We start from the raw sequence: 23,616 nt of genomic DNA on the forward strand, positions 1-23,616 counted from the left end.
CTCACAAACTTGAGGGATGCTCAAGTTCTTCATAGAGGGAGTCCTTGTCTTCGTGAGAGTCTAAGACCATCTTTAGTGAAAAAGTAGAAAACAAATGAAGAAATTTGGAGGTGAAAGTAGTGATAAAAAAACACAAAAACCAAATCGTTACCAAATGAGGCAAATGTAATTTGTTTTTAAATTGATTATTTTTAAACTCAAGAAAATTGCAAATAAATGTATCACTACACTAATGATAGAGATATTTTTAGTTTAGAGTTATTTTTGCAACGAGATATTAAAGATTTCAATTCATTACTAATCTATGAGGATAGTTTTTTTAACTTTTTTTACGTTCAAGATTTTTTTTTTAAACTTTTCAATACTTTAAGGGTATTTTTGAAAGAGAACTTTGACGTTTTCCATCTAAAACTAATGGTAAGGGTATTTTTGAACCCTTAATAGAAGTTTGAGGGTAATTTTGAAACATTTGAAAGTTTAGGGGTATTTTTGACACAAAATGCAAAGTCGAGGGGTATTTTTTTATAATTAGCCTATTAATTTACAAACTTAGGGTCTCTTGCTCTAATACTATGCTAAATCACTAAGCAACCCAAAAGTTTTTGTTGATGGGTTAGGTGAATTTAACTATAACAATACTTCAACATGATTCAATATGTTTCCATCCTTACTACTACAGAAACGTAAACTTGGAGTCTTTTGGACACATACAGAGCAAAGGTGATTTTTGGTATTGTATTTGCTTTATGATGGCGTTCTCTTGTCTTACAGTGAGAGTGAACAACAAGAAGAAGATAGTTATTTGCTTTTGAACTTAGCTTTTTACCTGTACTCGTGGATTTTTTAATTTTCAGCTTTTTTAAATTATCGTTATTATTTTATGGCCTTTCTGCAGGGAACCAATTTGATTAGTTGAGTGCCTTCTGGATCCCTTCTGACTGTCAATGATAATTTTAATAGACAAAATTATTATTAATATTTTGTTTATAAAATGTATCATCTGTTAATGTTATTGATCTATTGCATTCTGATACTGAGACCAAATTTTAATTTCTTGATATATCTCATCCAGAGGAAATCCCCAGAGGATAGACAGTGCATCATCCAACAAACGAATTATATTCACATATGAACAGGTAGCTAAAGATTCAGAATTATTAATATGCTCATGGCGATTACATTTGTGTTATGGGTTATTAAGGACATTCATCTATTAATGATAAGATTTTCTTTTCAGAAGCTGATTCTTAGAAGTAGAATTATGTTAGTTTTTGCTTTTCCAAACGATTGAAGTTATCTTTTAGTCTCGTTATTTCTTTTTGTTGTCTATTTCAAATTTATAATTATGGTTCAATTGAAAAAGTGACAAGCGCCAGATGCTTTTGATCTGTCCTGAGATTTTGTGTTTTTGTTGAGAGAAACTGATTTAGGCTTAGTTAGATTTATTTACTGGTATGAATTTTATTGTTTACTTGCATCAGTAAACAGTTAATAGTTAAAGTCCAATTTGATTACCATTTGATTTTTGGTAATTAAACATATAACCATTACTTCGTTTGAGTTTCTTTATGTTTATTATCTACATTCTAGGATAATTTGACTATGATTACAAATGAGATGAAAATAATTATAAAGAAATTGTTGGGTTCAATCCATGGTGGCTACCTATCTAAGATTTAATATTCTACGCTTTTCCTTGCCATCCAAATGTTATAGATTCAAAGAGGATGTCTAGTAAGATTAGTTGAAGAGTGTGTAAGCTAGCCATGGATATAAAAAAATCATAAAGAAATTGTGAAAAGACAAGCATAATTTTCAAAAATCGAAAACTGAAAGCCAAATGGTTATCCAACAGGTCTAAATAATTTGTTTTTCTGTTTAAAATTATGTTGCCATCTTTGGCTTTTAATTTTTTCATTACAGTTGAAAGGAAATTTACATTCATGTGTGTTCTAAGTCAAATATATTGATTTTGGAATAAATTCAACTATAGACATCAACTTAAAATTTAAAAGTTAGATTATCGAGTCAGAAAATTTGATAGCTTTCTCTCCACTAGGCCTCCCTTCCTCTATTGTTTTATACCTTAGTGATGGGAAGCCACTGATTTGATGTGCGTCAACACAACGGAAATATGGATACCTAACATCAGGACTGAATCCCACTTTATACTACAAGAAAAAAAGAAAAAAAGAAAAAAGATGTGTGTGAGAGAGAGAGGCCTGGTGTAAGCGGGTTTTATTTACAGTTATCTACTGTTTTGAAATGTTACCATTGACATCCATTTCTTTATATGTTGTTGTTATTGTTATTTTATTGATTTCCCTTTTCCACTTGGATCTTTTTAGTGTCTTATGTACCTGTACCATTATCCTGATGTATGGTATGATTATGCTATGTGGCATGCAAGTAATGGATCAATAGATGCTGCAATTAAAGTATTTCAGCGAGCTTTGAAGGCTCTTCCTGGTGAGTTAATTATTTTTCTTCTGTTGATATTTTCTTCATTGATATTCTGTTTCATTTATTAATAACTTGATTCTCTCATGTCATGATTGTAATCTAAAGTTCAGATAAGTATATTTCTTATTCATATTGAGTCAAAGCAATGTTACATATTATAGAGAATAAACTAAACCCTAGAGACTATGTAAAATTACAATAAAGGACATATGAGATATATATATATATATATATATATCATAGCACTCCCCCTCAAGCTGGAGCAAATATGTCGATCATGCCCAGCTTGTTGCACAGATAGCTTATCCTTACTCCATTTAAAGCTTTAGTTAGAATATCTCCCAATTGTTCTCTGGTCTTCACATATCATGTGGACACCAACCCATCTTGGATTTTCTCACGAATGAAGTGACAATCCACCTCAATATGTTTAGTTCGTTCATGAAATACTGGATTAGATGCAATATGAAGTGCAACTTGATTATCACACCATAATTTAGCTGGCACGGTAATATTGAAGCTCATCTTAGATAATAGTTGGTGAATCCAACTATTTTACACACAAATTGTGCCATAGCTCTATATTCTGACTCAGCACTCGAACGAGAAACAACATTTTGTTTCTTACTCTTCCATGATACTAAGTTTCCACCTACAAAGACACAATATCCAGAAGTTGATCTCCTATCCTCACGAGACCCTGCCCAATCAGCATCAAAAAAACATTCAACTCTCGTATGTCCATGATCTTTGTATAGGATCCCACGTCCAAAAGCAGCTTTTAGATAACACAAAATCTGCTCTACTGCAGCCCAATGATCCACTGTAGGGGAAGACATGAATTGACTTACAACACTTACAGAATAAGCAATGTCTGGTCGAGTCACTGTTAAGTAGTTCAACTTCCTAACTAATCTCCTATATCTCTCAGGATCTTTACATAATTCTCCTTCTTTAACAAGTTGTTGATTTGGCATCATCGGAGTGCCACTTGGTTTGGCTCCTAATTTTCCTGTCTCAGACAACAAATCAAGTACATATTTTCGTTGAGACAAACAAATACCTTTCTTGCTTCTTACTACTTCGACGCCCAAAAAATATTTCAATTGGCCCAAATTTTTCGTATAAAACTGACCCTGAAGTAAAATTTTGAGAGACGAAATACCCAATGCATCATTTCCAGTAATAACAATATCATCAACATATACAACTAGTAGAACTATACCCTTATCAGATCGGCGATAGAAAACCGAATGATTAGATGTACTCTTCTTCATACCAAAGCATACAAGAGCTTGACTAAACTTACCAAACCACGCACGAGGACTCTGTTTCAAACCATACATAGATTTTCGATGGCGACGTACTTTATCACTCTCCCCCTGAGCAACAAACCCAGGTGGTTGTTCCATATAAACTTCCTCTTGAAGATCACCGTAAAGAAAAGCATTCTTAATGTCAAGTTGATGCAACGACCATTTATTGGTAGCAGCCATGGAAAGAAATAGGCGAATGGAAGTTAATTTGGCAACTGGAGAGAATGTATCTGAATAATTAGTTCCATAGATTTGAGCATAACCTTTGGCAACAAGGCGAGCCTTCAATCGAGCCACTGTTCCATCAAGATTCATCTTGACAGCAAACACCCATTTACAACCAATGGCCTTCTTTCCTGCAGGACGAGATACCAAATCCCAAGTACCATTATCATCTAAAGAGTCATCTCCTCAATCATTGCATTTTGCCAGCCAGGATGAGACTTTGTTTCACGAATAGAGTTAGGAATAGATGTGGACTCAAGAGACGTAATAAACGCATATGTGAAGGGAGATAACTGGTGATAGGAAATAAAGGAAGAAACGGGGTAAGTACACTTGCGTTTACCTTTGCGAAGAGCAATGGGAAGATCATCACTTGGCCCCGGATCACATGATGAAGGAAGCATTGATGGAGGACATGAGTCTGAAGGTTGTGGTGGAGGTCGTCGGGAGTAGACTTGAGAAATCAACGGGCGGGAAGGAGGCACATCAGTAGACAAGGATGGTGTGGGAGAGGTAACCTTATATATAAAAAGATTGTCACCCTCCCCCTGGCACGAACTCGATGGTGATGAAGTAAAGGGTGTATCCTCAAAAAATGCAACATCAGGCGAAACCAAATACCTTTTAAGGGTAGGACAATAACAACAATAACCCTTCTGAACATGTGAATAACCCAAGAAGATACACTTCAAGGATTTGGGATCTAACTTAGTATGATGAGGACGAACGTCGTGAACAAAACAGACACAACCAAATATCTTAGGAGCAATAGGAAACAAATTCTTGGTGGGAAAAAGAACACGGTAGGGAATCTCACCATTAAGAACAGAGGAAGGCATTCTATTAATAAAAAAACATGCTGTAGAGATAGCATCCGCCCAAAAGGTTTTTGGAACATGCATTTGAAACGATAAAGCACGGGCAGTTTCAAGCAAATGCCTATTTTTTCGCTCTGCAACACCATTTTGAGATGGAGTGTCAGCACAGGAAGACTGATGAATAATGCCATGTTCACACTGTAATTTAGAATTCAGAAACGTATATGTCTTATTCTCATTGAGTCAAAGCAATGTTACATATTTATATAGAGAATAAACTAAACCCTAGAGACTAAGTAAAATTACAATAAAGGACATATGTATATATATATATATATCATAACACACACAAGTAAGAGCCAAGAGAATGAGAAAAATATTCACCCGCATTATCAGTACGCAAAGTTTTGATAGAGACATTAAACTGGTTTTTTATTTCAGTATGAAGGCACAAAAGTGAGATAATAACTCAGAACGATTTGTCATTAAATATAACCAAGTTAGATGAGAATGATCGTCAACAAAAGTAACAAAATAAAGAAAGCCTGTTTGAGATACAACTGGACACAGACCCCAAATATCATAATGAACTAACTCAAATGGAGCAATTGCTCGTTTATCGACTCGAGGACTCGAACTAAGACGATGAAATTTAGCAAATTGACACGAATCACAATTTAAAGAGGACAAAAACCTAAATTCTGGATAAAGTTTCTTCAACACAAACAAAGATGGATGACCTAAACGACAATGGATTTCAAAAGGAGAGGAACTACAGGACGCGCCACAGCTTGCGATACTTGATGATCAAAGAGATAAAGGCCTCCCGACTCATATCCTCTACTAATAATCTTCTTCGTCACACGATCCTGAAACAAGCAATAACCAGAAAAGAACATGACAACACAATTTAGGTCATGAGTAAGTTGACTAGTAGAAATTAAATTAAAGGATAAGTTAGGCAAATGTAACATAGAAGAGAGAGAAAAGGATGGGGTAAGGTGAATAGTACCAAAACCAAGAACAAAAGATGTGGAGCCATCGGCCAATGTAACCGATGGAAAAGGCAGGGGACATCGATCTAGAAAATAAGTGAGAATTACCTGTCATATGAGCTGTGGCACTAGAGTCTATGACCCATTTGGTAGATGATGTAAGAAGACACTTTGTATTACCTAGGGCAACAGTGGATGCAATCGGAGTAGAGGAAGATGACGCTTGTAATGAATCTTGGTAATTCTGAAACTTAGCAAACTCATCTGCAGAAATAGTAACTTACGCCTCTGGTATATTACATGTGGAGACTATCTGAGCATGTTGAGATTGTTGACTATTCTTATATAACAATTTACGACAATCACGTTTCATATGGCCTGGCTTGCGACAGTAGTTACAAACAATCTCTACAGACTCTGGTTTTCGATGATTAGTACTATTCCTCTAAGGTGCCCGAGGGTTATTGTTCTTGCTAAAGAGAGCACTACTGGGTTGAGGAATAGACACACCGGTCGGAGAGCTTTCAATGCGAAGGACGCGAGTGAAGGCATCATCTAATGATGGAATCTTGAAGTCAGGGAGAATCTGTGTCTTTGCAATTCCAAATTCAGGTAAGAGTCCATTCAGAAAAATCATAACAACCATCTTCTCTCGTTGAGCTTGTTGAACTTTAACATCTGGACTAAAAGCTAACAACAAGCCAAACTCGGCAATGATCTTCTTAAGCCGCATAAAGTAGCTGGTGACAGACTCAACTTTCTGTTCCGCACGAAAAAATTGCATACAAACTTCAAACATTCTATGCACTTGCTCTTTACCTGAATATAGAAAATCTAAAAATTCCAGAAGTTCTTTAACAGACTCATAGTGATCAACCAATCCAATTATCTCACTCTCAATTGAATTCTTGATCTGAAGATATAAACGAGCATCATCACAAAGCCAATCCTTCTTCTGTTTTGCATCTTCTGGGGGATCTTCAGTCATATGATCATCCATATCAGTACTTCTCAAATAAAATAAAATTGTCCGACGCCAATCGTAATAATTAGATCCATTTAACTTATGTTCTGTGATCTTAGAGGCCAAGGGAATAACGTTGGAGACTACCAAATTTTTTATGTCGGCCATATTGAAGTCACACGCTGATTGTAGTCCACACAAACAAAGAGAAAATCAATACAAACAGCTGCAAAATTGGAAAAAGACCCAAAACCAACAGCGTAACCTTCAGTTTTCGTCAAACCCGAATGCTATTTGATAGACCCAATGGTACAGACTGACCGGAAACAATGGTTTGAGACAAGCCCAGAAGACGGAGGACAAATCAGACATCTCACGCGCCGGCGCATGGGTGAAGACGAAGAAGATTCTGGCGGCGCGTGAAGGTCACGCGTGGTGTTTTCTGGCGATCGGCGAAGACAGACTTGGGCGGACGGAGGTGGTGCTTCTTATGGTATGGGCAGTGTCGAAAAACGGTCAGCGGAAGGTAACCTAAACTTAAACCTAATGGAGGAGGAAGCTAATGGCCATTCGGAACCCTAATGTCTCTGATACCATGTAATCTAGAGTTCAGAGAAGTATATTTCTTATTCATATTGAGTCAAAGCAATGTTACATATTTATATAGAAAATAAACTAAACCCTAGAGACTATGTAAAATTACAATAAAGGACATATGAGATATATATTAATATATATATATATATCATAACAATGATAATGATTTTCAAGCATGCATTTTAGTTTCTTGCTTTCTTGTCTTTTTCTTATGGTGTCGATCAAACTAATAGGTACAATTAGTATTTGTTTAACAGATTTGTCTCAAGTAGCTCAAGCATTTTGGTTCCTGTAATTTATATTCCTAGTGTCAGTTTCTCCTTATTATTATTATTATTTTTTTTTTTTCATCCTACAATCACCTTTTCTCTTACTCTATCTACAGACTCGGATATGCTAAAATTTGCTTATGCTGAATTAGAAGAATCTCGTGGATCACTTCAGGCATGGAGTCTTGATTTCCCTAACATTTTGTATATCTAGGTTGTCCATTCATTTAACTCTGATTCTTTATTGTAGTCCGCAAAGAAAATATATGAAAGCCTTTTGAGCGATGGTGTTAATGCGACCGCACTAGCTCATATTCAAGTGAGTATGATATGTTAGCTCACATTATTTCTTCCACATACATGATTGGCTCCGTAAAGATAGTTGGCTCACACCTCATCAGGACTAGTAAACTGTTGAAGACTTAGAACCATGGTTGTATGGGAAATTGAATCATATTGACTTCCCTGTTTTTGTGAAAGTGGTAGTTTTCAAGGGAAATAATCTCATCTCAGATGTGCTTGTATGGATATACTACTAATATTATGGATCATATCAGATTTTAGGCTGGGGTGGGATATTGTGATTAAACAAGGGTGTAGAAAGATCCTGATGTCTTGTTCCTGTCAGAAATGGGGGAAGAAATTGAATTATTTCATTTTCATCTCCTAGAAACTTTTTGTTGTATGGTTTACTTTGTAAAATATATGTATTGTATTGAGAATTCTTTGGGAAGGATGTCATACTGGTAGCTTGTGGTGCAGTTTATCCGTTTCCTTAGAAGAAATGAAGGAGTTGAGGCTGCTCGCAAGCATTTTTTGGATGCTCGCAAATCCCCGAACTGCACATATCATGTTTATGTTGCTTATGCTATGATGGCCTTTTGTCTCGACAAGGATCCCAAGGTCTCTCTCTTTTCACTTTGGTAATGCTGTTCTAGATCTGGCCAGTTACTCTTGATCCTGAGAAGGAACTTAATGTTATCCTTATTCTTTTAACGTTGTCATTGGTTTTTCCTTGGTCCCCCTCCCCCTCTTTTTTGGCTTCTCTATTTTTTTCACTGTATAACCCTATTGTACTTTAAGTTTTACATTAATAAAGAAGCTTGTCTCCGTTTAAAAAAAAAAAACAATGTAGTTGCTTCTATGTGCTTGTGAGGTCAAGATATGGATTGTATGCTCTCTTAATGCTCTGCCCATCAATGCTTTGGATAAATCAAATTATCTTGCTCCTATGATCATGATTAATTAAAGGCATGTTGCATTTAGCTAACAAAGAATATGCATAGCTGTTGGTTTATTTACTTCATGTATTTACCATATGTAATTTATTAGATGTATTTAAATTGTGACCGTAAGTCTTTTTCCTTATATCTTAGATATATTAGTTCTTTCTTCTACTCAAGAGAGACCCTCGTAACTACTGTATAATGATAATTTATTATTTTCTGAATTTCACCTTGAAAATCAGCAGTATCGTCTTATCTACTTATTCTTAATGATGCTGCAGATTGCACATAATGTTTTTGAAGATGGAATGAAACGGTTTATGAATGAACCCACGTATATTCTTAAGTGAGTTTGTCCATCTCTGATATTCTGGTTCTTGAGATTTCAGCTGAGTCCGTACATTGCGGTGACAATTATTATAAAATTTCAATGAATTAACTATCTTTTATCTGCAACTCTTGAGAGTTCGAATGTATTTTTCAGATTACCTTCACCCCCACAATTAAGCTAAGATTGTCATTCTTTGGTGGTATAGTATCTGCTTGATTCTTTAGGAGTTCGAAGGTTAGGAACAAAATTAACTTTGATGGGGATAGCTAAAAACTTCCCAAAAATGTTCCAAGAGCTTCAAAACCTGTCTTAGATTTTTTTTTTTTTACTTTTTTCATATAGAAAAAATTGTTTGTTGTTGCTCATGTACACCTGAAAAAAATCTCACCTTCTTCATTATTCCTCCCTTCCCCCTATGTCCTACCTACCTAAAGGGCTATTTCAATTTTAAAAAACACTACTTGATTGGGGAGATCTTGATGATGTGAGATTGTTTAACTTGGTGGGTCACGAATGGCTTCCATGCCAATTGCCAACAACCAGAACTTCTTAAACATCCTCTATTTTGTTTACTGCTCTGCGGGAATGTTTTTTGATCTCTAGCCTGTTTAAGGGAGTAACTTCTAATCATCTCCTCTTTTATGGATTATAGAAAGTTATTACCAAAACTGATACTCTGTAAATTTATAGATATGCAGATTTCCTTGCTCGCTTGAATGATGACAGAAATATTCGAGCTTTATTTGAGCGTGCTTTGAGTACCTTGCCTCTAGAGGAGTCTGCTGAGGTAGCCGAAATTGTGTATTAATTCTACTTATACTTCTGGTAGTTTTTCATGGTACAAAAGGATGAGCTTTTAGCCTCAACAACACAACGTGCGTAGTGCTCATTCTTCTTTATAGCAATTTTATATACAGATGAACAGTGGATTTTAATTTCCTTGTTTCTCTTCTAGAGTAATTCTGATTGGATTGAATAAGAAAGAAGTTAATGTTTTTATAATACTTCAAAATAATAGGTATTTTTTTTACTTAACCTCCCCTGTCTCTTAGAACTCAAGGACACAGTTGTACAACCTATAAAACTGATCCTATTCAAGTTAGGTCATAATAGCAAACATACATTAGTACATTAACCTTTTGACATGTGCATCAAATTATGTGGTGCATGATACCTTTGGTTGGAATGACAATTGGATTTTTTCTATGCATGGTATGCCTCTTTGTGGGATAGGGTTGGAGTCAGTTATTTTGTCGGCACTTGTAGTCCATAATTGTACTTGTGAACTTTTATTTATTTTTTATTTTTCTTTGAAAACATTTTGAAAAAGCAAAAATATGATGCAGGATCATCATATCTGATGCATATATGATGCACCGTGTTGATATTTGACCAAATTCATGGCCAAACAAGGGAAATCCATCCAAGAGAACTCTCCTAGAACATTGTTCTATTCCAAAATAAATTCTGAAAGATTTCTTTACAATCCTAGAAGTGGATATTTATAGCCTTACAAGAAGATAAGACAAAATAACTAAATAAACCTAAAATACTAATGGGACTCTAATTAATCCAACATTAACAATTAAACTAATCTTAATGCAAGTGTACTAATTATTTAACAATTTTTCCATATTTGGAGAATGAAGCGAGAGAGAAGCTTTTACAATTCTCCTATATACTCTCCGGGATTTGTCAGTTGGAGTCTACCACACAGAGTTGAGAAGGAAGCTTGATTTATTTATTCGAACTTGAGGAGAAGTTATTTTTTTAAGTCAGGTTGAATGATGAAGAGAATTGTTAGATTATTTGTAAAGTTTACTCATTATTAGTTTACTTGTTAAATTTAGATTAATTATAGGTTGACAAGTGTTTTAGATTTAATTTAATTTTGTCTTATTTTCTTGTTAGGCTATAAATAGCCGCTTTAGGGTTGTGATAGGAAGTTTGTTTTTAATATATTTGTAAATATTACATTTTGCTCATAGAGTTTGCCATCAATTTTAGGGATGGATCTCACTTGTCTGGCCACATATTTGACCTAATACCAACCTACTGCATCAATGTACTTAATAACACAACTTATGTTGTTTGTTGACTCCTAAATCCTAATTTTTCATGTACGCGTTAACATACCTCAACTGGTCTTGTGGATTTATACCACCGAAAGCAGTTCAGTTTCTACTTGATGCATATATTTTAATAGGCCTAAAGTTGTTTTTCTAGTACTAATTTCTGATCGTGCTTTCCCATGTCTCAGACCATGGTTACAGTCCCAAATACATTTTCTCTTTCATAAAGTACTCAAATGTTTGTAATTGTTTTCAAATTCTTCCAAAACATTCCTGGTTTATTCTTTGATTGGAGGATTTGTTTTATTCAAAGGGTCCAACTACCGACCATTTTTATTTAGTGATCTCAACGGATGCATATAAAAGATTTAGGTTCTCGTGAGATTCCTGGTTCATTCATCAAGGAAGAGTATAAAAAATTAAAAACATGTTGGAAGCTCGTGAGATTTTTTGGCTTCAAGTATGTGTCAATCTAGTTGATATATCTCGGTGTGCTTGCTAACCCCTTGTTCTTTTTTGCTATTAATGTATCTTTGTGGATAAAGCTCATTGTCTCTTCATTACGTCAATGACGAGTTCTGTTTTCGTTTAAAAAAAGCTCATGAGATTTTTGCTTCTATCTTTGTGGATATCCATTTTACGGTCTCGAGAGGATTTTGTAGCCCTTGTTCAATAGGGTGTTTTTTCAGATTCTTTGGTGTGAGCAGAATGGTTGTATTTTTAGACTCTTCTTCCACTTATAATTATTTTGTGGAAATGGTTATTTTGAATGCTCTTTATTGGTGCAAATATAAACACCTTATAGTCTTTCTTCTTTAATTTTCAAGTGGAGATCTTTCATGTAATTCATCTTTTGGTGTTTGAGAATCTATTCGTTACTTCGTTCATGAAAGAAATTGTTCTCTAATAAAAAAAACGTTCACTTTCTTGCCTCCATCTCGAGCTTGCTATTTCATGGCTAAATTTGGAACTGTCTAAAGCAATGCATTTTCTTCTCTTGTTTTCTCATTATTTTGTGTTCAATACTTTGTTATGCATTGCATCAATGATTTCTTTTTTAACATACATTTTTTTGTGGGTTTGAGTTCTGAGGTATTCTAGATGTCTTTGTCTTCTCTAGGTTTGGAAACGCTTCATCCATTTTGAGCAAACTTATGGAGACCTGGCTAGCATGCTGAAGGTACTACTTTTATCTTTTTGTTATTTTTTTTTTTCCCTATTAGTAAGAAACAGAAACGTATATCCTTCAAAATCAAAGAACAATTTAAGGCATGAAGTAGATACTACCAATCCAACGGAAGTAGCAACTTGAAAAAGTAGCTTCCACTGTTAATAGTAATCACCATTCAGAGGTTGTAATTACAAAAGAATTTAGTTTGTAGACCATCAAGAGGCATTGTTTTTCACCAAAAGTAAAAGGCCTAGAAAGAAGAAACTTATCTTCGAAACCCTACTATTCCTTTGCTTCCAAAGGTCCCAATGGAGGAAGAGTGCAGCATCTCTCCAATAGACTTGTTTCTTGCCGCCAAAGAACCTCTTATTGAGCTTTTCCATTAGCCAATCATCAATTTTATTAATTAGAACAGAATTCCAATTTCCACCCCCAAACACGTCAAAAATAGTGTGCCGCCCTTTAGCTGCAAAAGGACTGTGTAGAAACAAGTGCTTGTTGGACTTCTCCTCTTGAAGTCATAATTGGGATTTAGATGGAGAGATACTTCAGTTTTGAAATTTCCTTTGTAGCTTCTCGTGGGTAGACAAGTATCTATTGGTTAGCAACCATAAAAAGACTCATCATAAAGTAGTTCAATCTCTTGCCCGATTGGTTAATTCCATAAAGGAATATTAAGGAGTGAAGGATCCTGATGTATCGATCTTCCAGTTCTTAGTCATTACCCACCATCCATTGCTTCACTGTCACTTTATTCTAGAATCTATCTAATTATACATGTCAATGTATCCACATGCACTGTTCTTTTTTGGTTGCATGCAAGAAACATCGTTCGACTCAAGGTCGTTAGCAAGTTGTTACATACATTTGATTTTGGCAATTCAAGCCCTACACATACTCAGTTAGCTGGTTCATGTGCTGATATGTGTATCTATTTTTTTAATGGAATCTTTTGTTTCTGTTCCTCTAAGGTTCCTTTTTCATGTGGGTAAACATTATAGTAATTTATTGTAGACTTCTGGTTTCTGTCAAAAAGGGAAAACCCTCTCTTGGAGATTCTCAGATATCTTTTTGAAGGATGGGTACGTGAATGGTGAACACTCTTTCCCTTGATGAAACCCCCTTCTGTTCTTTTTTTCTTTTTGCTAGTTCTGTTAAAGAAAAATGAGTGAACAGATCATTGATTGATTAATTATCCATTCCGCAAAAACCACACTCAAAGAAGGGTAACGAGAGCAAAAGATCTTTTTCTTTATTACTACATTTCCTTGTTTCCTATATTTCGAAAAGGTCTTTTAAGTACAACATGGACGGGAGGGATTTGAACCCGAGACCTTTTGTCTTCAGAAACATACAGATGCTAGTTAAACGAAACTCATGTTGGCCATTCCCCGTTTCCTATATAAAAATAAATAATAGGTTTTTAATTAACAAGAAACTAAGAACAGGCACTGACATTAGGAGTATTAATGTTTCAAGGGAAGTATTTCTTTAAGGAGTACAATGCCCTCACCATTTACAGCCTTTGAAGGTGAAGCACGTACTCAATTTCATTTGTTATCACTTTTAGACAGTGCCAGGCTTCGAGAAGAGAAAATATGAGTAGTTCTTTTCACCATTGCCCACATGGACAGTGCGGAATGTTTTCCCACCTTTTCATATAGTTGTAGCCTTGTACAGGTGGAAAAAAGAAGAAAGGAAGCTCTTTCCCAAACGGGTGAAGATGGAGCATCAACATTGGAAAGTTCATTGCAAGATGTTGTGTCCCGGTATAGTTTTATGGATCTCTGGCCGTGCACATCAAGCGATCTGGATAATTTGACCAGACAAGAGGTAATCACAGTTTCATTCTTTGTAGTTTGTACATGATTTTCTGTGGATGCCTTAAATAATTTTTGTTTCGTGTTTGTGGTGTGTTTTGCAATTACACTTCTTATATACACTTCAAATGAAGTAAAAAGTCAAGCCTTAGTATGCACTCTGATGAGGGAGCTTGGTTGCCTAGAGGAAAAGGCTTGAACTTTTTTATTGTATTTCTATTTTTTGTTAGAGATTCATTTTTTGATGCCATTACTCACATGACTTCAAATTTGTATGCCTAAACCATAAATATATGGAAATGGAGGGGAAAGCAGAAACTTATGCTGCAAAATATTTTTGGAATGTAAAACAAGGGGGGCGGTACATGTTTGAGTTTTTAACATAAATTAGACAGATGGAAGCGCTTTAATATCTCTAGAGGAGGAAGACAAACTTTATGCAATGCTGTCTTGGCCAGCCTCCCTACTTACTATCTGTCCTTCTTCCTTATTTCAGTTCATGTGGCAATTTTATTGGAAAAAATCATGTGGAACTTCTTTTGGGAAGGATTTGCAGGTGGCAAGATCAATCATCTAGTAAAATGGAGCTTGGTTTCCCTTCCTTTAAAAGATGGAGGTTTCGGTCTAGGGGGCATTAAAACCCAAAATTCAGCTTTGCTTGTTAAGTGGGGCTGGAGATATTCTAAGGAAGATTCAGGTTTATGGAGGAAAATTATTTGTAGTATCCATGACAAAGATACATTTGATTGGTTTACTTTGGGAAAATCTAGAAATAGCCTAAGGAGCCTTTTAGTTAACATTTCTAGAATGTGGAGGCTAGTGGAGCATTTAGCTCATCTTAAACTTGGCAGTGGCAGCAGAATTGGTTTTTGGACGGATATCTGGGCCTGTCTCTCTACTTTAAAGGAACTTTTTCCTTCGCTTTTCAGAATTGCTTTATTACCACTAGGCTCAGTTGCTGATCATTGGGATCATACTACCCTCTCTTGGTCCCTTTCTTTTAGAAGAAGCTTGAAAGAAGAGGAAATAGTAGCCTTTGGTTCCTTATTATCCTTGTGCCAGAAAAAGTGTTTGATTTTGATGACTCCAAGGTTTGGTCAATTGGACAGCAAGGTAGATTCTCTGTTAAATCTCTCTCAGCCCACCTGAATTCTGCCTCCCTAATGGATAAAAAACTCTTTAAAGCCCTATGGAAATCAAGCTGCCCTCGGTGAGTGAACATTCTGATGTGGATCATGCTTTTCGGGTCCCTAAATTGTGCAGAAATTCTTCAAAAAAATTCCCCAAGCAGGTGCCTCTAGCCTTCGGTTTGCCCTCTTTGTATGAATGCTAATGAGTCATTGGTTCACCTCTTCCTACTTTGCCTCTTTTCCTCTGTTTGTTGGAATAGTTTCTTCTCCATCTTTGATATTGCTTGGGTATTTGATGCCTCCCTCAGCTCCTCGGTGCTTCAGCTATTGGAGGGTCTGCCTCTTCCTTATAAGCCTCGACTTATTTGGTTCAATCTATTAAAAGCTCTTTTAGCAGAATTGTGGTTTGAACATAATCAACAGATCTTTCAAGACAAGAAAACATTAAGCCTAGAAATTTTCGATTAAGTGCAATGTAATGCAACAGTTTGGTGCTCTCTAAACAAGATTTTTTCAAATTACTTTACTCAAGACCTTGTCTCAATTGGGCAGTTTTTCTATCTGTCAGTTCCCTATCTGGACTTCCATGGAGCTTTTTTCTATGCTTTCTGGACAGTAGTATCTTAGTTGTACTAATAAGGCTCATCTGTTTTCTGGCCTTTTTCTTTTCTAGTTTTCGATGATTTTTATATTTGCTGATTGGCTGGATTCTGCTCTCATTGTAATAGGTTGGACTTTGTTCTCATTGTTGTAATAGGTTAGTTTTAGCTGGGATATGATGTTTTGGTGCTGAGGGGGTGTCGACCTAGTTGAGATGTCCGGTTAAAAGTTTTGGTTGATTGTTTTAAGAAATTTGTCTCCGTTTAAAGAAAAAAACATATTCCTCGTAAACTCTTTTGTTTGACTGGTGCTACTTCTACTCTTTCAGTGGCTTGCTAAGAACATAAGTAAGAACTCAGAAAAATCTAGTCTTCCTGGTGGAACTGGCTTCTTAGGTAATTTTATTATTCTTTTCTGGTTGAAATATATTGGTAAACTTTGTTTCTCTGGGTAAGCTCTGTCCTTTTTTATTCAGATACTGGTTCTGCTGGTTTTATGAGCCATTCAATTCCATCTACAAAGGTTGTTTATCCTGATACCTCTCAGATGGTGATTTATGACCCAAGCCAAATATTAGGTAATTATGAAACTCCAGACTTTTATCCTGGAATTTAAGTAAGATGGATCTGATCAAGTTCTAATGGTATTTATCTTTTAGGACAGTTTTAATTAATGGCATCATATTTTCAGAAGTTGGTGATTAATTAATGTAGTTATCAACCATTTAATTTTTATAAATACTACTGATTAATATCTAATATATTGTCTAGTAGTCCTCACAATATTTTTGCATTGAAGTTTTTGAAACCAGTTGCATTGGACCTAGTGAATATTTAAATATCAGTGTCATTTTATCATCACTAATGAATTCTATAGAACATCCTTTTCTGATTTTCTTTTAATGGTTTTTTATGCCAACTGCTGGGACTACCGGTTCCTGTTCATATACTTGTTTAGATGAAATGGACTTTTCCTTGTGAGGAAATTGTAAGACCCCTAGTTAGAATTTTTTTTTGAAACGAAGACAAGAACTTCTTTATTAATAAGAACTCAAAGTACAAGAGAGTTATACAAAGAGAGCAAAAAATACTTGGAGTTGAACAAGTAGAAATCAGATTCAGATACTTAAGTTTGGTGATACCATTAGATAAAATTAGGAAAATTCAATGTGTCATACGCCTGACAAGAGGCTTGACCTAGTGAAAGAAAGGAATTTTTAAAGTTGGAATAGAGGAAACGTTTGGCTAATTAAAACATGCTAGATATGCAATGGAGTAACGTTTACTATAGCACTATAACGAACTGAGAAGAAAAAAGTTTTTCTTTTTCCCGATTTTTCCGCTCAAGGATCTTATGAGTAACTCCAAATATCCTGCTAAAAATAGATAACTTCGTTTTCAGAGTACAATACCAATTGATTATTTGATTTGATTTTACTAAAGTTGTCCGTGATTTGGTGGTGACAGGAATTCTTCCAACTGCAACAGCTTCAGGACTTCCGGCTAATCCGTCAAATCCAGTTTCTGTTGCAAGTGGAGCACCGACTAGTGTATTTGACGAAATATTAAAAGCAACACCGGCTGCATTAATAGCATTTCTTGCAAACTTACCTGCTGTTGATGGTAACCTTTCTTATTATATCTTATTTTGAAGGCAGTCATGGTTATGAGTGCAAATAAAGTCTCGTATTAGCTAGGGAAGGAGAGGCGTGAGAACAAAAGTTTCCTAAAAACTTACTATAAGAGAAATCTCAAAAAAGGAAATTGAGTGCCCTATTGATTAGCCAGCTCTGGTCCAAGACTCTAAACCTTCTTGAGATCAAGGTGTATGACTAATCCCATTCATGCGTTGATAGCAAAATGAGTGAGAATGACAGGTCTAATATTGTTGTTCCTGAAGATATGGAAGAAAAGGACACTGATGATGAGATGGAGGTCAGAGTAGAAACTGGTGGTAATGAGGTTGAATAGGACCGTAATCTGGATGAGTATGATCCTTTTTTGGATATTCTCATTGCGGTGAGAAAAGGTACCAGGTTCTACATGAATCACCCCATGTGTAACTATGTTTCCTATGATAATCTATCTCTACAGTTTAGAGCCTTCACATCTGGCCTTAACTCTACCATGATACCAAAAAATATTCACATTTATTTAGAGTGTCTTGAGTGGAAAACTGCTCTTATGGAAGAGACGTGGGTCCTTGAAAAGAATAAGACTTGAGAGATATGTGCTCTTCCTAACGGACATAAAACTTTAGGATGTAAATGGGTGTTCACACTTAAATACAAGATAGATGGAACCTTTGACAGACACTAGGCAAGGTTAGTTGCAAAAGGGTTTACTCAGACCTATGGTGTTGATTACTTGGAAAGTTTTTTTCAAGGTTAGTTGCAAAAGGGTTTACTCAGACCTATGGTGTTGATTACATGGAAAGTTTTCTTCGGTTGCTAAACTAAATACGGTTGGAGTCTTGTTATTTGTTGTTGTGAACAAAGACTAACCTCTATACTAGTTAGATGTTAAGAATGCGTTCTTAAATGGAGACCTGGAAGAGGAAGTCTATAGGAGCCCCCCAAGGTTTGAAGCTCAGTTTGTTCATCGGGTTTGTAAACTTCAGAAATCTTTATATGGACTGAAACAGTCACCGAGAGCATGGTTTGATAGGTTTACTACCTTTGTTAAGTCCCAAGGGTACAATAAGGGGCACTCTAACCATTGTTTACAAAAGTCTCCAAGGCTTGGAAGATCGCAATATTGATTGTTTATGTTGATGGCATCGTTTTATTTGGAGATGACACTATTGAAACCATCCAACTAAAAAAGAGGATGCACTGTGGAAATCATCCAACTGAGAAAGAGGATGGGTGATGAGTTTGAAATAAAAGACTTGGAAAATCTGAAATATTTCCTTGTGATGGAGGTAGCTAGATCTAAAGTAGGTACCTCCATATCTCAGAAGTATACCCTTGATTTGTTGATCGAGACAGGTATGCTGGGATGTTGCCCTGCTGATACTCCCATTGAGTTCAACGGTAAGCTAGGAAAGGTGATAAAGTTCTCATTGATAAAGAACAATACCAACGCTTTGTGGGTAAGTTGATTTACTTGTCTCATACCCAACCAAATATTTCCTATGCTTTGAGTGTCGTTAGCTAGTTCATTCAGGCTCTAATGAGGAACACATGAAGGCGGTTAACGAAATCTTGAGGTACTTAAAAACAACTCCTAGTAAAGGATTGTTGTTCAGAGAGATAGATAGGAAAGCTATTGAGGCTTATATTGACTCGACTGTGCAGGGTCTGTTGACAACAAATCCACCTCTGGTTACTGTACCTTTGTATGGGGCAATCTTGTAACTTGGAGGAGTAAGAAACAAGGGTTGTGGCCAGGAGCAGTGTTGAGGCTGAGTTTGGGGATATGCGAGGAAATTTGGCTCTAAAAAGTTTTATCGAATCGTCATCAAGATTGTGCGGTGTCGATGAAATTATTTTGTGATAACAAAGTAGCTATTAGCATCGCCATCAATCCAGTTCAACATGATAGAATGAAACATGTCGAGATTGATCGACACTTCATTAACAAAGACTAGACAATGGTACCATATGCATTCCATACATTCCCTCGAGCCAACAGGTTGCAAATGTTCTCACCAAGGGGATTTGCAGACAGAACTTTGACTTTTGTTTTAACAAGTAGATCTCATGATGTCTACATCTCATCTTGAGGGGAGTGTTAGAATTAGTGGGCTTAGCCCCTGGGAAGGATTTACCTTAATATTCTTTCCTTTTCTATCATAAGCGGTAACCTATTTATCTTTCCTCTTGTATCTTCTGTTAATATGAGAAACTAATAAGAAAGTCATTCGTGGTTTTTCTCCAGGTACCTAGATTTCCACGTAACTCGGTGTTTATTTTTACCACTTTTAACACATCTCATGAAATTTCAGGTCCAACTCCCGACGTTGATATTGTACTATCAGTTTGTCTTGAGAGTGATCTACCTACAGTTCCATTGGTCAAATCAGGGGCAACACCAGCACAAGTTTCGGGTGGTCCTGTACCTACCACTAGTGACCTTTCTGGTTCAAGCAAGTCTCATGCATTTTCCAATTCCTCCCTAAAGCATACCAGAGACAAGCAATCAGGAAAGAGAAAAGATTACGACAGTATGTCCTTTCATTCTTATTTACACTTTCCGAAACTTTGGTTATTACTTTCTAGTGGTAAAAAGTTTCAATTGCATCTTTCAACCCCTAGTTGTACTTATATTATATGTGGTCTCTGCTGTTTAACACCACGAACTAAATGATGGCGTGAGCCTATTGTGCAAATATTACCCAATATGGCACGATGTGGCTGAAAATTAAATAGGAACTTATGACAACTTAAAGCAGCAAACCAAATTCCTTTAATGACCCTGTTACTCTACTTTTAGTCCAGCTATCTTTTTTTACCATTTATCTAGATATCGTGGCAAATCAACTAATACTTGTTTAACAGATATGTCGTTAATAATGACGACGTAGAATTACAATTCTAAGTTGAAGGACTACATTTTATAATTTTACCTGATTTGCAATTTTCAAAATGATGTTGTCAATCATGACATTTCTTAGGGGTTGAATTGTTGGACTGTTATGGCAAGTTAGCTAGCGGTTAACATTAAACTCTAAAACCATTGACCTTTTTTTTTCTGTTACGTTGCCTTTGGTTTGGAACTGTCAGATGTAATAAATTTTAATACTTCCGTAGGACTCACCATATACGCATGCTCTTTAGGTTTAATCATTAATGATCCTCTTGATTTATTTTTGGCATACTGCCAGCTATTATCTTTGTTTACTGGTTTAGTTTGGATGATGAATCTATTTTATAGGTTGTATAACCGTGTCTTTGAGTTTTAAGGATTTAGTTTTTATAGTTAGTTTAATCCTCTGTGTAAAGTACTATAAAATTACTATGTATAGTTATTATGAATTTGGTTCTGAGTTTCAAAGACTACATCATTAGTGTTTCTTAGAAGTAGTTATACAAGAATTTGAATCTCTTGTTTACTATTATCTCAATTTTCAAATCATTATTGTAAGTTCAAAAGTTAGTGATCCATTTCTCTAGCAAGTACCAATTACTTTTTGCTGATTGGCTATATGAGTCTGTATTCCATATTGCGATTAATTTCGTTATAAATTAATTTGATCAAACATAGTATGTTTCATTCTCCAACACTTTCTTCTATTCTTCTATTACTTTTGAAGTGTGAAGTTTACTTACTGTCATGTTGGGTTTAGATTTCTTGTTTCTATATCTTTACATAATCTTTGTTTTCTTAAAAGAAAAAAGAAACTATTTGATCTTATTATAACCAGACAGTAACATTTGTTAATTGGTCTATAGGACAAGAGGACAATGAAAGTACGACAGTCCAAAGTCAGCCGATGCCTAAAGATTTTTTCAGGATAAGACAAATCCAGAAAGCAAGAGGAGCTACTTCTTCCCAAACAGGTTCTGCTTCCTATGGAAGTGCTATTTCTGGAGATCTCTCTGGTAGCACTGGCTGAATTCATTATGCTTTTCCTTTTCTAAATTCTTATCCACTTTATTCTTTCCCATTTAAGTTGACAATTGAGACACTCATTTCCCTTAAAAAGATTTTCTTTTACTAGCTAGTACAATCATCATTTTGCTTCAGAATCTTGTATTCTCTACATGCACAGCTCATTACATAGATTCTTTTCTCCTTACAAAGGCCTTTGTTTTTATAATTATGATGAATGCACATTATTATGGCTGATTTGAGAGGTCAAAGTTCAATGTTATTTCATAGAAACTTTTCGACTAATTCCTGGAGGCTTTATCAAATAGTTCCAGGAGGAATCAAGATTGTGGATCTTTTATTAGAATGATAATATTTTTCATACAGAACGAGGAGACTCTTATTTATAGAGTTTATTACAAGTGGAATATAAAGAAAATTAACCTACAATATTACCGAATTAATCACATTCATCCTACAGCCAGAATTTTGGCTATGAATTCAACTTTTGGTCGAGAAAAATATGAAAACAGTTGTAAATGAATGTAAAATAAAAAGCTAAAAAGTTTTAGGTGTTGTTTGATAACCCTGACCTTTTTAAAAGTTAAGTTTATGGGCTTGGTTTTTAGACCATTTTTACCAATGTTTTCAAAAAAAACAAAGCAAAACTAAAAAGATCTTTTCTTTTTATTTATTTATATAGAATTTGAATCTTCCATTAAGAACTTTGATAGGAAACAAACATATTTAAAAAAAAAACAAAAATGAAGAACGATACAATTATTTTTCTAATTTTGTTTATATATATATATATATATATATAAAGCTAAATTTCAGCAATATTTTATGATCTTGAGAATTTTCCAAATAGAAAAAGAGGATAAAATGTTTCTAAAAAAGATATTGCAAGTTAAACTTGGAAGAGCACAACCCAATGATGATTGATACAAACTACTTTTAAGATCACATGTTCAAATTATACACACTAGTTGGATTCATTCATAAATAAAATTTCTTTTATCTTTTTATATGTTATTTTAATTTCTTTAGTTCAAATTGGGAGTAAGGAATGTGAATCTACGATTTTTTTGTCATATAGGTGTCAGTTGAATTAAATTTTTGACTATTTTAATTTTTTAAATACGAAAGTTTGAGGACTAAAAGTGATTTTTAAACTAACACGAGCTCAGCTCAGTTCAACTGACAGTGGTATGCTTTCGAGAAAAAGAGATCTTGACTTCAAATCACTTCACCTCCAAGTTGTATTTAATAAGATATTTTCTAAAAAAGGTGATTTTTAACTTTAAAATTATGGATATATAATGGAACTTCGTGTTGATAACCTCTTATATCCTATATAATTATTTGTACAATCGATTTTAATAGGTGTATAATCGATTTTAATAGGTGTATTATGGAAGTCTATCACAACATCTTTACCTTCTTTTGAAAAAAACGGTTAAATTTTCTAAAAATATTTACAAATACATCAAAATATCACAATCTGCGTGTGATAGACCATAATAGATCAAGATAATAGTTTATCATAATCTATTGTATTTTACTATATTTCGTAAATACTTTAACCTCTGTTATCTGCTAGAAGTAATTAAAAGTGTAAAAACAATAGAAGTATATAAGTTACTTCTAAATTTTAAAAACAAAGAAATAAAAATAAAATGAGTATCAAAAATAGGAAATAAATCATTCTAAATTTGTGAATTTGGCAATGATATATTGAAATTTACAAAAATAGGTAAAAAAAAATTGTTTTTGTTTTTTAATTATTCCAATTTTATACTAAATTCCTTTAGTGTATCAACAATATATCTAATATACTTCATATTTAATACATCAAAAAATTAGTATCAACAACATATCTAATATGCATTTGTAATTCACATACTTAATTTGAATCCTCATTTATTTCTTAAGAGTATTACTTTTTAGTACCTCATCATCAACTTAAATTGTTGAATTTGACCTTCGGGTGACCCATTCTAAATAGTAAATGTGCATCATAAACTATTCATACTCCAATCTTATATTTAAAATTAAATTTTGAATGAATGGTCACATACCACT

The 23,616-nt window shown here is 34.7% G+C and overlaps 1 protein-coding gene across 1 annotated transcript in view; it reads left to right on the forward strand.

The window, feature by feature from the left end:
- LOC101208724 (cleavage stimulation factor subunit 77) overlaps positions 1-21,872 on the forward strand; it is a 36,470-nt gene extending 14,598 nt beyond the window's left edge. The window contains exons 11-24 of the mRNA XM_011655651.2: positions 1,073-1,136; positions 2,349-2,469; positions 7,764-7,822; positions 7,898-7,966; positions 8,410-8,550; positions 9,155-9,219; positions 9,895-9,991; positions 12,397-12,456; positions 14,128-14,280; positions 16,326-16,392; positions 16,473-16,574; positions 17,464-17,619; positions 19,946-20,164; positions 21,393-21,872. Of these exons, the coding sequence (XP_011653953.1) occupies positions 1,073-1,136; positions 2,349-2,469; positions 7,764-7,822; positions 7,898-7,966; positions 8,410-8,550; positions 9,155-9,219; positions 9,895-9,991; positions 12,397-12,456; positions 14,128-14,280; positions 16,326-16,392; positions 16,473-16,574; positions 17,464-17,619; positions 19,946-20,164; positions 21,393-21,556 (1,537 nt within the window). The 3' untranslated portion in view covers positions 21,557-21,872. The remainder of the gene's footprint in view (positions 1-1,072; positions 1,137-2,348; positions 2,470-7,763; positions 7,823-7,897; positions 7,967-8,409; positions 8,551-9,154; positions 9,220-9,894; positions 9,992-12,396; positions 12,457-14,127; positions 14,281-16,325; positions 16,393-16,472; positions 16,575-17,463; positions 17,620-19,945; positions 20,165-21,392) is intronic.
- The last annotated feature ends 1,744 nt before the right edge of the window (positions 21,873-23,616 follow it).

The sequence above is a fragment of the Cucumis sativus genome, chromosome 4, assembly GCF_000004075.3.
Source record: "Cucumis sativus cultivar 9930 chromosome 4, Cucumber_9930_V3, whole genome shotgun sequence".
Classification (NCBI taxonomy): Eukaryota; Viridiplantae; Streptophyta; class Magnoliopsida; order Cucurbitales; family Cucurbitaceae; genus Cucumis; species Cucumis sativus.